At 40.2% G+C, this 16175-nt stretch overlaps 1 protein-coding gene across 6 annotated transcripts in view; it reads right to left on the reverse strand.

Moving 5' to 3' along the window:
• The window catches only part of trappc9 (trafficking protein particle complex subunit 9), a 193064-nt gene that overhangs the window by 174233 nt on the left and 2656 nt on the right, over positions 1 to 16175 (reverse strand). For 5 of the 6 annotated variants that reach the window (XR_006845927.1, XR_006845926.1, XM_046418120.1 and 2 more), the window contains exons 3-8: positions 13791 to 13936; positions 13243 to 13368; positions 11178 to 11204; positions 8898 to 9019; positions 5443 to 5568; positions 4267 to 4483 (exon numbers count right to left, since the gene is read on the reverse strand). Coding sequence is in view for 4 of the 6 variants with exons in the window: in XM_046418120.1 (XP_046274076.1) it covers positions 4267 to 4483; positions 5443 to 5568; positions 8898 to 9019; positions 11178 to 11204; positions 13243 to 13368; positions 13791 to 13936 (764 nt within the window). In the remaining 2 variants the exon portion in view is untranslated. The remainder of the gene's footprint in view (positions 1 to 4266; positions 4484 to 5442; positions 5569 to 8897; positions 9020 to 11177; positions 11205 to 13242; positions 13369 to 13790; positions 13937 to 16175) is intronic. The other variant, XM_046418121.1, reaches the window with a different exon arrangement.

Raw genomic sequence — 16175 nt, forward strand, 5'->3', positions numbered from 1 at the left:
ACAGCTCCCAGCTCATCTACGTGATAATTACCCTCAAATGTGTTCAGTGACAAACATTAATGGTGAAGGCGCTGCAGCAAGTCTGACAAACCTTCATAAGTCTGTATTTGGCCTGCTTAACACAAAAAAGGCCACACATAATTACATCAAACTCCCTTTCACTGAAGCCATCTCTTCAGACTGAAGTATCCCCATTGCAGACTATCACATACACTCCAGTGTGGCGCTAACTTAGCCAACGTTGTTTGCTCTGCAGAGCTCCACAAGACATCTTAATAGCATTCTAGCCTGACACCAACTGTTACATAAGACCCTCAGCCCCCTACGAGAACCCCTGCTCCACTCCCAGCTGTCGACTGTTGACTCACTAAGTGGGAAAGAAAACTAGAGGAAAGATGTGTTGGGGAGGCGGCGGGTGCTGGAGGGAGGGAGGGAGGGAGGATATTTGGTAAACACACCGATGTTTCCTCAGCTTAAATACCACTTCCAATAATGTCAGATCATACCCGCGATGCTTTTCAGTTATCAGCATTTTTGTGCCATGCTTATTATACATCCTGACTTCTTCTGCCATCTGAACAAAGTGTAAATGCAATTCCTTCATAAGCTATTTTTTTCTTTTCATGAAACTGCACCCACTAAGCAGTCTAAAAATAGCTGACTTCCACCTGTGTGCCAAAACCAGTGCTTATCTGGAGAGGAGCAATCCAAAGGACACTCTGGATTTTGTGAGAATGTCGCTCTCGCTCAAACACGAAAAATGACTTCATTTGTGGTATTTTCAGACCTGAACTGGAGGTGTCTGGAAATCCATTTAACACACCACCGAGATAATGAGCGTGGAGCCACGGCCAAGCAGTCACACTGTCATGCAAAACCTGCCTCGAAAGGCAGTGTACCTCTGGGCCACCTCTGATGAACATGGGGGAATTTTCTCCTATGCAGGCGATGAGACGCCACATACTCCCCATTATCCTTTTCAATAATAAAAATGCAAATTATTAAAAGAGAAGAAACGCTCAAAAATGCAGCGATGGCAGGACGACAGTGGAGAACAGGGCTGTATGTGAGAGGCAGTGGTAGGAGAGTCGTGAAAAAGGGCCCACGAGCCACTTAAAAAGCAATTGGCTCCAGTGTATGTCAGGGCACAGCAACCTAATTGGAATGCACCATTGACTCTCCTTTGAACTTGACTCTCCAACTTATTGCTTGACAAACTCCCACCTGATCCTTTTCGCCATTCCCTGTGTGCCATAAGCACTGCGGGGAACTGATTGCATACTCAGGTCAGGATGTCACCAAATGCCAAAGGAAGAACAAGAGAAATGGCTTCAAGCACGACAAACAACCACACTTGGAAGATGGTGACGTGCAGCTGCAGCGACAGCCACTAGCCACCAAATAACTTCCTTAAAAAGTACAAGCATCCAAGCGTGTTGGGCAAAAAGATTGCCGCCTCAATCAAAAATGGTCAACCAGAAATTTATTCACAACTTTTATTTAGCTTCCACAAAATGTTTCCAGTTCCAAATCTGTGTCACCACTTGCACCCTGCGTTACAAGAATAAAGTGTGAACTTACTAACATGTGAAGTCTTTTCTGCACGTGTTATATAACTAGATCTGCACTACCCCCCCACCCCAATGTTTCACTTCCCAAAATGTAATTTTAGTCTGAAATCTACCAGAAAAATAACAAGCAGACATGATCTTTTAAAGCATTTAATTACTGCAGTCTTGTTCAACAGTAATCTAACTACATTTTTCTTGTCAATATGCAGAGGAGGACTTGACTGTTTATAGGCAGAAGAGAAATTTGTATTTAAAGAGGACACTCACACACACACTTAGGCTGTAGGAGAAATAACTCTATATGAACAACTAAGAACTCACAAGTGCCTTGAAAATGTCCCTTGAATGTCCCCTGAATGCAGAAGAATCACTAAAACCTTAAAGCCTGCTATAATACTGCAACTGAGGAAGCAGACACCAAAAGAGGGCACTTGCTAACACTTGCCGGAAGGCAGATTCACCTCAAAATCTGTGCAGATGTAAATTTGAACAGGTATGCACAAGCCATGTTTGAAAAAAATATATATATATGACACCAACAGACACCAGAGACTCCCAAGTGTCGCCAGTTACGATTTTTGTCTAAAGTGCAAACAAAATGTAAATGTAGAAATAGAAAACAGTTAAAAATAGAATATAGGGCTACTGCATTTCACACTAGTTTATGTGTTTCATTCCCAAAGAAGAAATAAATCTCTGTGGTACAGACTGAACAATACTGACATAACTAAAGTGATACTAAAGCGCAGGGCATCATTGGATTAGTGCTATCGGTGTCAAGTATGCTAAAGACCAGCTAAAACAACCTTTAACAGTTGATGTGAAAACATTTTACCTGGAGCTTGCTTCTATACACAGTTTATAAAAGGAAACCAGACCAGAAATTAACAGTACATCCGACAAAAACGCTGTTTGAATATTTTCTCATAAGAGAAAATGTGGGCAACCCTGAGCTTTTCTGTTCACTGTGAACTCTGTCTTTCATGTTGCAAACACTTGCCATAGCTGCGATGAGCATGGGTCAATAGCATACAGAACCAAGAGGCTTATCATGAGGTCCTTACCCGAGACCGTACAAAAGCCTGGGCTACTACTCATCTGCAGCTTGTTTTTTTTTTTTTTTGTTCGAGCAAAGTGGTGGCTTGAATGCAGAACACCCTGAAGGAGCACTCTTAGAAGTGGAATGAAGCAATGCTTTTTCCTTTTATCTATTAAATATGTGTTTACACTGCTGACATTAACGTATTAAGGCTGCTTTCAGTATTTGAAAAGGGTTAACTTGGTGAGATTTACTCCTTTTCACTGACGCAAAATCAGCACTGCTTCACTTGTCCCCCTCTTGATTTTATGCTTTTGTGCTTCCATGGGTGCTAAATCTACACTTTAACTATGGGGTGCTTAGGTGTGACACTAATATGACAGTGAGACTCACACACCTGTTTGTGGGAAACACACATTATGCTCATATCCAGTTTTGATTCTGATAAAGGCAAAGTTGGCATTAGGTTTCTGTACGGTAAAAGCTGTTATTTGGTTGGCAGTGCTGTAGTTTCTCTTTTCAGGGCCTTGTTTCCCAAAAGCATGCTAAAGCGGACAGCAAAATCTATCTCACCACCGGTCTTAACTTTTAGAGGTGTTTCCAAAAAACAATGTAACTGAGACACTCATAGAAATGATGGAAAATTAACAACAGACTCTTAATAACTTACAGCAGGATGTAGGAGTCTCTTGAGAAGCTCCAAAACGCACAACAGAAACCAAAAATGTTTTACTGATTGAGACTTACTGAGACTTTACTTTCATCACGCACACAGATGTTATTTGTTAAGCGATGTTTCAGCTGACTTGATACAGGAATGATGCCATCCAAAATGGATGGACTGAATATTTATGGAAGAGTAAAGTAGAATAACGTGTTCTCCTGGCAGCCGCTAATTCCAAGTTCACTTTCTTAAAGCCAGGAATATGAATTATAAACAGCTGAAAGCCATGGACTGTTTACTGCGCATTAAGCTTTGTTTTTACAGAGAATAATTCCTAATACAAAACCTTTCTTTGTGGCATTTACAGCACTTCCAATTTGTGATGGGTGTATTCAGAATATACATCAGGGTTTAAAAATTATTAAATGTTAAAGTTACTTTACAGTGTTTACAATATCCTCTGCAGGGCCACAGACAGTCGACAAGAAGAAGCTCTTGAGTGCCACTATGAGATTCATGTTAAATTTAAGAGCCTTCATTGAAACCTCTGAGATCAGTTGTTATCTGAGAACAGGGCCCTTAAATGTTCAACCCGAGGTGCTTTAAGGAAAATCCTTAAACACACGAGTCCTCTCTAACTGAATCCTTGTTTAAGTAATCTGCTCAGCCAAATATTATCTGATTGCACTTTCTCTGATGTTTAACAGGATCTGTTTTTTTTCTTTCTTTGTTGCATTACTGAAAATTGAATATCTCTGATTTTCAGAATGTTGATCTGTTTTTAACGCAAAGTCACCTTTGATGCTCTTTTCACAATTTTTCTCTCGAAGCTAAACAAAATACCTTTTAATCAAAAAAAAATAATCAGAGATGAAAGTGAGGAGCCCTGAAACACACTCCATTCAATGCATGTATTGAATAGTTTGGAGGTGAAAGTGTGGAAATTTTCACATAATACAAAACATCTACTACTCCCAAGTGTCCAAGTTTACCTTTGCTAAAATCTTTGGGATCAAGTGACAGGCTGTATCCAGGCAGTGTCTCGAGCAGCAGCTTGTAGCAGGCCCTCCAGCCAGGCTCTGGGATGGTGGGGGCCACACACTGCATGGCGGCGACGCGCTTGAAGAACGCAGACTTGCGATGGAAGCCGATCAGTTCGTAGAGCTCAGAGAGGATACTGTAGCGTTGGATCTTCTCCTCTTCTGATAGCTGCAGTTGGGGAGACAACATTACAGCTGTCAAAACTGTGTTTTGCTCATCATTATTTGTTACACTTGGACAAATGAGCTTCACGGTCCAAAGTGCAACTTACACAAGTGAGCTGTGGAAGCTTGAAACCTCAAGTGCATACAATGAAAAGGGAATTTTCAGTTGATTAAAAGATATCTTACATCTAGAAGCTTAACTCTGGAGAATAAATCGGCATATTCTTAGAATTTTCAAAGGGGGAGGAGAAGATATGATTTTATGATTTTTTAACAAGATAGTTTATTCAAAGTAGAGTGTTTTTAAATATCTACAAACATGACTGGAGGAGATCTTTAACCATCCAAACATGAATATTTGTCCTTAATTTGGGTTGAGACATTCAGCTAAGTACATAGAATAAAGCTTTAATGCCCACAAGCGGCTGTTTGGCTTGCAAACAGCACTAAACAGAAGTGAATAGAAAATACAAATATGAATAAAAAAAAATAAAAATGTAAAAATTCATGCAAAAAATTCATACATGAACAAATAAAGAGAAAAACACAGATTAGTGCAAATGAAACCATCAGAGAAAGCAGCAAACAAAAAAGAATGAAGTGAAGAAGAATATTTTCACTGGACTAGCAGGAGGCCTTCATGCACTTGTTACAACATCATAAGAAATTTCAAGTATAACAACATTTAAAAAAGAGACTGAATCACTAAACACAAAGGGTAAGTATGGGTCACATAACAAAATAAGGCTCAAGCATTTTAGTGCCAAACTCTTATGCTAAAGAAAAACAAAGGGCTTTATATTAATGTTAAAGACCCTTTGCGGGCACAACACGGTATGGGTGAGTCATCTTAGTAGTAACATTTCACGCAGTCACCCTGACTGAACTCGACACCACACTGCAAGTCACATAAATCCTCCAGTGGAGCTGAACAAGTGTTTATTTTACAGTCAGAAAGCCCACCTGTCCCAGGTTGATGTACACAGCGTTCTGCAGGAACTCAGAGGCCTCCCTGGCCCTCTTCTGAATGGCCAGCACCCTGACCGCTTTCACACAGGCCTCCAGCTCAATCACTCCTGCGTTCTTGTACTATGAGAGACACGAGACATTATTGACATTATCAGGTAACACTCAATACATTTTCACTGTTACGAAGATGACCCACAATTATATTGATCCAGTGAAACCAGACGATGCCAATCAACTAGCCAAACTTCAGATGTGCCTTAAAGGCATAAAAACCTGGATGATTGAATTTTCTACTTCTAAACTCAGACAAAACTGAAGTTGTTGAGCTGGGCCCTAAACATCTTCGAAAGAAATTACTTAATGATGTAGCTACCTTGAATGGCATTACCTTGGTGTCCAGCCCACTGTAAGAAATTATTTTTGATCAGGATATGTCCTTTTACTCACACTTAACACACATTTCAAGGACTGCCTTCTTTCACCTTCGCAATATTGTAAAAATTAGGCACATTCTGTCTCAAAAAGATGCAGAAAAACTAGTCCACGCATTTATTACCTCCAGGTTGGACTACTGCAACTCCCTGTTATCAGGCTGCCCCAATAAACCCATAAGGACTCTCCAACTAATCCAGAATGCCGCAGCAGCACGTGTACTGACAAAAACTCATATTAGAGTGCGGATCTCTCCTGTATTGGCTTCTCTACACTGGCTGCCTGTAAAATTCAATACACTTTAAAATACTCCTCCTCACATACAAAGCCCTAAATGGTCAAACACTATCTTATCTCAAAGAGCTCATAGTACCTTCTTATCCCACCAGAACTTTCTGTTCCCAAGATGCAGGGTTACTTGTGGTTCCTAGAGTCTTCAAAAGATGATAAAGCTTGATAAAGCTTATTGTTAGGGCTAGACTAGGCTGGCCCCTAGTTATGCTGCTATAGGCTTAGACTGCCAGGGGATCTACCATGATGCACTGAGCTTCTCTTTCTTGCATATCTCTTTCTCGTCTCTCAGGTTCCCATGGATCGTGTCTGGACCTCCCGTTGTGGTCCTGTTTGACAACGGCAACTGCTATTACCACCTGTTATATTTCTGCATTATTATTACTACTACTATCAAAATCATTATTATTAACACTGTCGTTGTCATTCCAATACTCTATTGTTATGCATCTCTATGTACCCCCCCACCCTTATCTCTCTCTCAACCCAACCAGTCAAGGCAGATGGTCGCCCATCTCGAGCCAGGCTCCCATGTTTCTGACTTCTAAAAGGAAGTTTTTCCTCGCCACTGTTGCCAAGTGCTTGCTCATGGGGTTTTTTTTTGGGTCTCTCTAAAAATCAAATTAAAGAGTTTGGTCTAGACCTGGTCTAAATGGAAAGTGTCATGAGACATCTGTTGTTGTGACTTGGCGCTATATAAATGAATTGAACTGAATTGAATTGAAGAGGAGGAGTGGTGAAATGAAAAATTAACAGTCGACTTTTGCAACCCACCTCATAATCAGAGGGGAATGTTCGGTCATTAGAACACGACCACCCTCATCACTCACTGCAGATATGGGATGACTGACAAGTGCGATAGCCCGGCTCCCCTGCTGCTCGTTTCCCAGGGATGCCTGAGCTTATGCTGCTGAGGCTGCACACTGCGCGCAAGTGTGTGCATTTTTTATCTCACCGTCCCTCAATCCCCCCCGCCCCCCCAATACTCATTGTCTCCTTATTAAAATTCAATTAATACCTGAATGGGTATGTGTTGAGATGTAATTTAATTCTGAATGAACTAGTTACAGGTAAAAGGGCTGAGGGAGGTCAGTGCGAAAAGGCAATTATAATAATGAAGATAAAGCACAGGGTTGCTTTGGAATAGTTTGGTAGCATAATGAGCCTATTCAGGTTTCCCTAAGCATTAGAGATACTTTAATACTATTCTTTGACTTTGTACAGTACAAACTTTGTAAGGTGGTCAAAGCTGAGCAGATTATTACGCCATGAACAGATACATAATACATATTGTTCTGTCTGTCAAACGCTGCTTTTTGAAAGGTTTAACACTAACCGTTCTAATATGGTTCTATTTCCGGAGACTGTCTTGTTGCCATATAGCATCCAGAAATAAACCGCTGCTGTCAGCATTTGTTGCTGTGGTACCACTCAAAGTGTGTCACTGCCTTCAAACTGCATCAAACCAAACGAAACACTGCCCCCTGGTGAGAAGGATAAGAAGTACTACAAAGACATTTCACGACCTTTCTACTTAAACTAATCTAAATGCTCGAGGGCCATTCATTACTGCCTGGATCTCATGCAACATTGATCTTGACTTCTTACACAGGCTCTTGATCAAAATCAGAATCCAAGTCAAGACTGTTGATTTTCAAAGCTCCAGATGGTCTGGACATTGTTTATCCTTTCCTATTTATGCTCTCTAAAGAGAAATATTGTTATCAAGCACTCTATCAAACATTAGAGAGCTACTGACTTCTCTACCCTGTCTGTGGCACTCAGCCCGCTTGTTTCTACGGAAGATGTAAATCTTCAAAACCAGTCCATGAATCTTAACTTCATTCTTTAATAACAAGCCTCGATTTAATCCCTGTTTCACAAGTATAATAGCCAAAGTATAAAAATATGATGGAAAAGCAGAAAGGACTGTGGGATATGACCTAGAATTACATTATCATTACATCACATTTTTTCAATAGTCTCCAGCAGTATATAACAATAAATTCCCATGACATAATTAATTCAGTTAATGGGACCTGGACCTGAATAAGTGCATAAATGGATGGATTGACCAATTAAAATATGATATATTAAGTTCATAAAATTTTTGCTAAAACTGAAACATGCACATTATGAGTAGATAAGCTTCACATGCTGGTGTAGCTGCAGAAGTCACAGTGTTTGCTGCTGGACTTACTGTTACTTTCTGGTCTTACTGTAATGATCTCAATTGACAATCTCAATCTCATTGACACATATATAAAGATGAACACTGCATCTCCACTTCCTCCTACTATACTGTGACACCTCAAAATTACACTGCATTCTAAATATGTGGACATTAATATGGAGTTGATTCCCCCTTGCAGGGGCAAGATTTCCCCTCACAGGAAGTAAGGAGTCTTGCCCAACCCCGAAAACAGCCTCATCCCAATACTTTTGTTTATATGGTGCATCTCAGGTATGAGTGCTAGCGTTGGTGATGTCATTTGGAGTCAGAGTCTGTGCAACAGTGATTTGGTCGTGGAATACATTTCCCAACTATACCCCCTCAGCTGTCAATCATGATGTCACAAGCTCTTTTTATAGCATCAAATAAGAATCAAACAACACTGAATTTTGGCAGACGATATTATCAAACGACAAGCAATACCAAGCAATGCCAGTTATAATGACATTGGTTGAATTCTTGAATTAAGAGTTCTGTAGTTTTTGGTCAGTACCTTTCCATAGTAGGAGATGGCCTCTTTGTATTTCTCGATAATGTCCTCAGGACTCAGGCAGTTCTTTGCTCGTCCAATCTCAGTGCTGGTGTCTGCACTAATGCCATTTGTTGTGAGGGCACCTACACTCAGAAAAGGAGAAGAGAGCATGATTCGTTGAGGAAAGACATCAGGATGAGCCCCCGTCAGTCAGTAAAGGAAACAACAGGAGTGAAAACAGGAAAGACGGCAAACTTTAGGGCTGTAATCTCCCAGTCGACTGGTCGATTTATTGGTCGCTACATTCTGGCACGACCAAAATTCTGATTGGTCGAGTTTTTGCCACGTTAAATTCATCAGGAGGAAAGTACCAAGTGCTAATAGGGGTGTTTTCAGAGTACCCCAGTTTCACAGATATGTTGATGTTTTCACTATTTTGGATTAGTCCAAGAAAGATTGAAGAACGTAGTAGAAGACCTCGGTCCGGTGGTTTGAAGAATATTTATTTAATGTTGAGCATTTCACTTACAGTCAGTCCTCCTCTACCATGTCAAAGATACTGGCAGTGTGGCAGCCTTTTAATAAAATAGATAACGGCAAAAAAGTCGAATGTTAAGTTAGCAACAGTTTGCATATCACAGCTCGACTACAAACATATCACCTGCCCGCAACAACAGCAGCATCCTTCAGATACACCCAGACCACGCTTTATATTGGATTTTTTGCAGCTGTTTTTTTTTTTTTTTTTTTTTGGCCTAATGCACAGTTGCTGCACTCGTTTTGATCTGGTTTGTTTAATAAATATTATTTTTTTCTTAAAGTGGACATGCCTTTTGTGTTTAAGTGTAAAAGTTTGAAGTTAATAGTCTATTTGTGTCTCAGCTGCAAAGCTCATGCTCATGTTCAGTCTCACTTTGTGAACAGAGCAAAATGATAGTGTCTGTCAATTATTATAATATGACAAAAAACAATTGTCTAAATATTCCTCAACAGTTCTTGTGCTGATATCACTAGTTGACATAGTATATTTCCGGAAATCAAGGGCTATGATATTGCACAGATGCATGTGATGCAAAACGCTGTCAGAGCCGACAGACAGAGACGGCTTCAGTCGACCAAGAATTTCTTTGGTTGATTACAGCCCTAGCAAACCTCAATCCAGAACTTAGTCTTCCCCGGCACTTCCCCGGATAGCACTGCCACATGCATATTTACATATACATATATTTACATATATAACAAGCAAGACACAAATATACATCTTGTTCACACAGCAGGATTGTTAACATATCTGAACAGGTAAAAATAAATAACGTTAAATGAAACTATGTGAAATGTGTGTTTGTGCCAAATACGGATGCCTCCTGATCATCCCAAGCTAAATTGTAAAGCTCTGCATGCCCCACTCTTGTTTACACTGGTACTGGTACTGGTGAAAAATGAATATTCTGAGGGCTTTGCTGTCTCTATGATGCCATCAAAATGATATCTGCGGTTAACAGCCCACACAGAGTTAAACTCACACCTGAAGTGTTTCAATGCAAAGGTGCATATCTTGGCTAAATCTGATTACAATACAAATACTTATTGAGAGCGTATCGCATAGCAACAGGCCTGTGTCCATAGCAACACTGTAGTGCTGTCACTTTGACATATATGTGAATAGTATGATGCTGCATATCGCTACTTCTTATTCCAATTTGCACACAGACAAGATAACAGGAAGAAAAGTAATTGCAATGAGCTAAAAAAAATAACAACAAAAAGAACAGTTATGGAGACAATAACAATTCCAGAATATAAAAATAAACTGTGACTTTTTTCTATGAAACTGAGTTGTTAAGCAACGGTTAGCTTTTAACAAGCGGAAAATCAAAGTACAGTATTGGTCTTTCTGTTCAAATGCCTAAATATTCAAGGATCATATCTAAAATATTAGGTGAGTTTTGTGTGATTAATGAGAATCAGATGTGAGTGGTTAAAATAACAGGTGCTCAATAAATAAGAAAGAGAAGCGAGCGTTGGTCTTCAATCGTGTAGTCATGTGATACTGATCGCCAAAAGTGTGGCTGTGAGAAAGCGCAAGAAAAAACAAAAAACAAAAGGCGATAGTAAACCAACACAGGAGAACACTACCTGCCACAGGGGAAGAGAACAATCAATCGATTTTCAAACAATAAAATAAACTCAGGGTTGTTGACAAAGTAAGAGGAAAATGACATCAAACACCGGGCGAATGTGAGCGGAAGCAAACATGCAGACTGGCCACTACGAAAGCTGTGTTTGTTAGACATACCATACCTGGGTCAATGAGAACCTCCTGAGCCCCTACAGACAGAGAGAAAGAATGCAGGTTCACTCCATGACACAAGGCGCAGTGTTAGCATTGTTAGTCCCAACAGTCTGCCGCTGTTCTCCTCTAAGCTACGCAGGAGCCATGATCAACTTTTAGCATGCATCACTTCACCAAAACACAGCTAAAGGTGTTCTATGATATTTTTGACCTCTGGTAGAGCGGTTTGTTTAAAAGCAGTCTTCCTTTTAATTTGCCTCACACACACAGACACACACCCACAAGGCCAGAGGTGAGGCAGAGAACAGTCGAGCCACAGGCTTCACAGTACTCCAGCTGGCAGTAGCGCTCCAAGATCCATATCAATGAGCCAACAAAGACATAGAAAGAAAAGTAGCAAACATGGACGTAAACAATGCACAGCTGAAACTCAAGGAAACACCTTAGGCCAGCATCGTTTGGTAAGTAATACTGACTGTACTGTAAATATTTTGTATGGAACGAAACTCCACAGGGCACCTTTATCATATAAAAATTCTGCCAAAAAAAAAAAAAAACAATGTGCAAATGCTGTTCATGTGTTATTTAAATGCGTGAATAAGAAGGCCAAATTCATAATAATTTTGATTTAAAAAAAAAAAAAAAGTAATCTAAACATACAGTTTACCCAAAAAGAATTCATGGTTTTCCTCTTACTTGTAGTGCTTTATCCATCTAAATTATTTTGGTGTCAGCAGCAGAATGCTGAAGTTATCAGCTGTAGAGATGTCTGTCCAACATTAATGGTGTCCTCATTCGATTAAACTGTAACATTAGAAAGCTTAGCGTGCTTAGCTAGCGAGTCTCTCAGCCGTCTATCATCTTCTGCATGGTGTTGATACAAAAAAAAAAAATTTAAAAAAAGTTTCTCTATGAGAAACTGCTCACAACAAGGTCTGTGGATTATCTTGGGTAATCGGGCTAATCAGGCCTGGCAAGAGACATTGCTGTTGTATTTTTCAAATGTATTTTTTTGCCACCTTGAGCACCACAATTGAAGTCCCATCTAGTTCCACAAGAGAAGGAAGACATCTCTATACAGCTGATATCTTCAACACTCTGCAACTCACACCAAAACAATTTAGATAGACGTACAGCACTACAGGCAAGGGGGAAAACTTGTATTTTTGATTTTGGGGTGAACTGTCCCTTTACGTCATTTATCAAGTAACCACACTAAACATATGATGCTTACAGCTCCTGCTAAAGAAACATTTGCTTGCTGCTGTTGTTGCAATACCACTGCTGCTGTCATTAGGGTTCACTGCCTCTTCTAGTTGTCTGTATTTATTTGCTTTTCTACGTTTGTAAATCTGCATATCCATATTTAACCCTACAATGCCGTGTGCGTGTGTGTGTGTGTGTGTGTGTGTGTGTGTGTGTGTGTGTGTGTGTGTAATACATACTTACTGCTTGTACTGTACGTATTACATAGCCACTTTTTCTACCACACAGGATTTATTGGTTATGTCCATACTGCTCATATCATAGTTACACTACCGGCATATCATAGCTGAATTAACTTGTACTATACAATTTGTATATTGGTTTTTGTTGCGTTTGTGCAGATCACAAAACAATAATAATCTGTTAACAAATCAGTCACTAAAATAATGATTAGTTACGACCCTATATTGCTCAGATATCATCCACGCCGTGTAAAAACAGCTTCTATTCAAACTGGCACAGGAAGATGTTGTCCAGTCGAGATTTTTCGTTCACAGTAAGTGTAGTTAGACACAAGGCAGCGTCAATATCGCACATTGTTAATAGCAATCGCACATTGTTAATATCATGTTAATAGCAGAGTAGACAGATTAAATGATGTTAAGTTTTAATTTAAGCAGCAGTCAACGGGGTAAATAAGAGAAGCTTTAGCATTTTGGGAAGCTAATGTCTTCTAGTCTTCACATAAAAGGAAGCAGCCTAGCTGAGCAAAGCCGAGCCACATCTGAGTTGCCAGCTCACTCACAGACAACAGGCCTCAGCTGTAATCGCAACCAGACCTCTGTTTCTACAGACTGACGTGCTCACCTGGTCTGTGGCGTTTCCCTGCGTCTGCTGGTTGGGAGATGCTTGGCTTGCGTCCTGCATTCTTTCCTGCTGTGCCTCCAGGGTAGTGGAATATGACCGAGGCGGAACACAAACCCTCCAACGCAGCTTGAGAACAAAAACAACAAAAGACAAATGTTCTGTGTCTGTGCAGCTGAAGCTCTACAGCTCTAATGTTTACACTGCGCCAACCTGTTGACAACTGCATTGAACAAAAAATGACCCACAAAATCCTCCAAACCCAGGAAATCCATAGCTCCATGATCAGTAAATGATAAAAGTTTCTTTAGAAACACTGTTACCACTACATGGTTTGCACTGACAGGTTGATTTTGCAGCTCTCCCTCTCTGTGCACATCACCATTCTATAACAGGCAAACCTCTTCTGTTGCAGACGCTTAGGTTTAAAAAACAAACTCAAATGAGCTGGTACATTTCAAGTAGACATAGATTAACACTGACACTGAGAGCTAAACAAATTCTACCCTAAAAACATTCAAGCTTATAAAGCTGCCATTCTCCAGACTTACCACCCAGCCAGAGGAAGTCATTAACGCCCCTGAGAAGTTCCACAGCCATGTGGTAGTGGACCAGAGCGTCCTGCAGCATGCCTGCCTGGAGGCACAAGTCCCCAACATGTTTCCTCATCCGTCCCTGGCAACGCTTCTTATAATGCCTGGGAGCAAAACGGGAGAAAAACAACAGCAGGATGAATGAAGTGGTTCAAATATATGTTTTTGGATTTAAACTGATATTGGTTTGGGATTCATATGGCAGATTTTTCCATTAAATTAAAAAAAAGAGTTCTGTCTTTCTGTCATTGTAAGTTCTTACGTCAGGAGAAGAGACTCGAGTGGATCTACAGAGGATGTGTAAAGGTGGAAAAGCACAAGCAAAGGAGAACAGCATAACAAAAGACAGAGTATGAGCTGATCTGCAGAACCACCCTGTAGTCTTGTACAATAACACAGGGACCCAGGAAGGAGCAGCTTCACCAGGATATTGGGGGGGAGGAAAGTTATGAACTCCATTGTGGGGACAAGAATGGGGAACAGTAAGTGAGCCATGTACAAAATTTCCTTAGCTGTATGAAGGTAGAAATCGAAAAATCTATTTACTCATCTAGTGGGGGAAAATCTATCTGGAAGATTAACAATTCATGCTAATCCTCTGTAGGCTACATCAACAATGAACGACAATGAAAATGTGCCGGCTGAGTAGAACTAAAATGAAAAGGCTTGAGGGAGTCATGGAAAATTAAGCAAAGGATCTTTGGACATGGATGCAATTATCAAACAGTTTTTTTCACCGCAGTGCTGCTATGTCAAGCTGGAGTATAATGTACGCTCTTATGAATAAGGATATGAGAGCCATGTGGCCAGTGTGTCGCTTCAGCTCCTCCAGCCAAACAGACAAAATCCCAAATTGCACCTTCCCGGTCCAAATGTTCTCCTGAAGCTGGGACAAACCTCAGCAGCATGTGCTGTGCCAAATTGTGTTCAGTCAGTGAGTCCAAACTATCAGCTCCTCCTTTAAAGGATCAGACCAGTGTTTTTGCATGTTTCAGCAGGTCAATATTAAATACAAATGGAACATTTTCCAAGGTATGCGAGTGGTTTCTTTGAGTAGTGAAGGTGGCCACTGGTTTCAGTTAATTTTCTAATGTATGAACATCCAATTGCAGACACTGGAAAAATGCTTAAGACAAGAAATCCGTCATTTAATAATTAATCATTGTACAAACTATGAAGCCTTCCCTTATTTTTATTTAAACGCACATAACATTTATAAAACAATGCATGTGCAATTTCCTAGTAGGTTTCCTGGAAGAACCATCTACACTGACACTAATTACAGGCAAAACAAAGACAGCATTCAATTTCTGATTAACTGATTCCAATTAACTGCTAGTGTAATCTGGAGTCTTTTAATGAACGTACAGCAGCTCGGCAGAACATGAGAAAATGTAAAACGTGTCCACTGGCAAGCAAGCAATTCAGTTTCTCATTACAAAGGATTAACAAATGAGTATTGAGTGGGTTTTAATAGGAGCTTTTCAGTGAATTATTTTCCCCATAATTAAGGCCAAATGACAAAGTTCTTTCCAGGAAACTTATGAAGAAATGACTGGGAAATTATTTGGGCACCGTATTGTTTAAAAAAATTACAATACCAGTAAGTGATACAAAAACTAACAGAGTACTTTATGTGATACCTGAGCACACTGGCCTGTCAGCTTAGTCAAATAGACAGCACTGGACTTCACCAAACCAAAAACATCATGAATTGAGAATAGAGGTGCACTGATTACAATTTTTTGGCCAATTCCAATTTCCTTTTTTTTTTTGTAATTCTGACTTGCAGATTCCGATTTTTGTCGATTCTGATTTTCTTTCTTCTGCCCTTCAATCTCAGAGCCGAAGAAGCCTTTCGGAGGAGAGGTGAAACGTCTTCAACAACCTAAAGCTTCTAGCACTTCAACTATGATGATCCAGACAATTGAAAACCTACATCAACATCCCCCACGGTTTACTTTGGCCTTCTTACAATTTGCCAATTTTGTGTCTGTCTCACTCACAGTGAAGAGCTTTCACATAGAATACATGTTGGTGTGCAGCTTTGACAGCAGCTGTGTTATTGCCTGCACTGCTGTCCGTATGACATGTATGAATTAAATGGACTGCCTTGGGATCAGAAATACAGGAGACTGACCGGCCAGTGACCGGTCAAGACCGGAGAATCTGAAAACCGGGTAATTCCGGTTCCTGGCTCATTGATCGAGTCATCTCTAGTTGTTAGTGTTGCCAATCACACCTCGCAATAAACTGAACACTTCTTGAAATGATTGGCCATGAGCAAAAGGGGTTGTATTGGAAAAGTTCCAATACAACTCAGTATTGGGTTATTTCATCTAC

Source organism: Scatophagus argus, chromosome 17, assembly GCF_020382885.2.
Source record: "Scatophagus argus isolate fScaArg1 chromosome 17, fScaArg1.pri, whole genome shotgun sequence".
NCBI lineage: Eukaryota > Metazoa > Chordata > Actinopteri > Scatophagidae > Scatophagus > Scatophagus argus.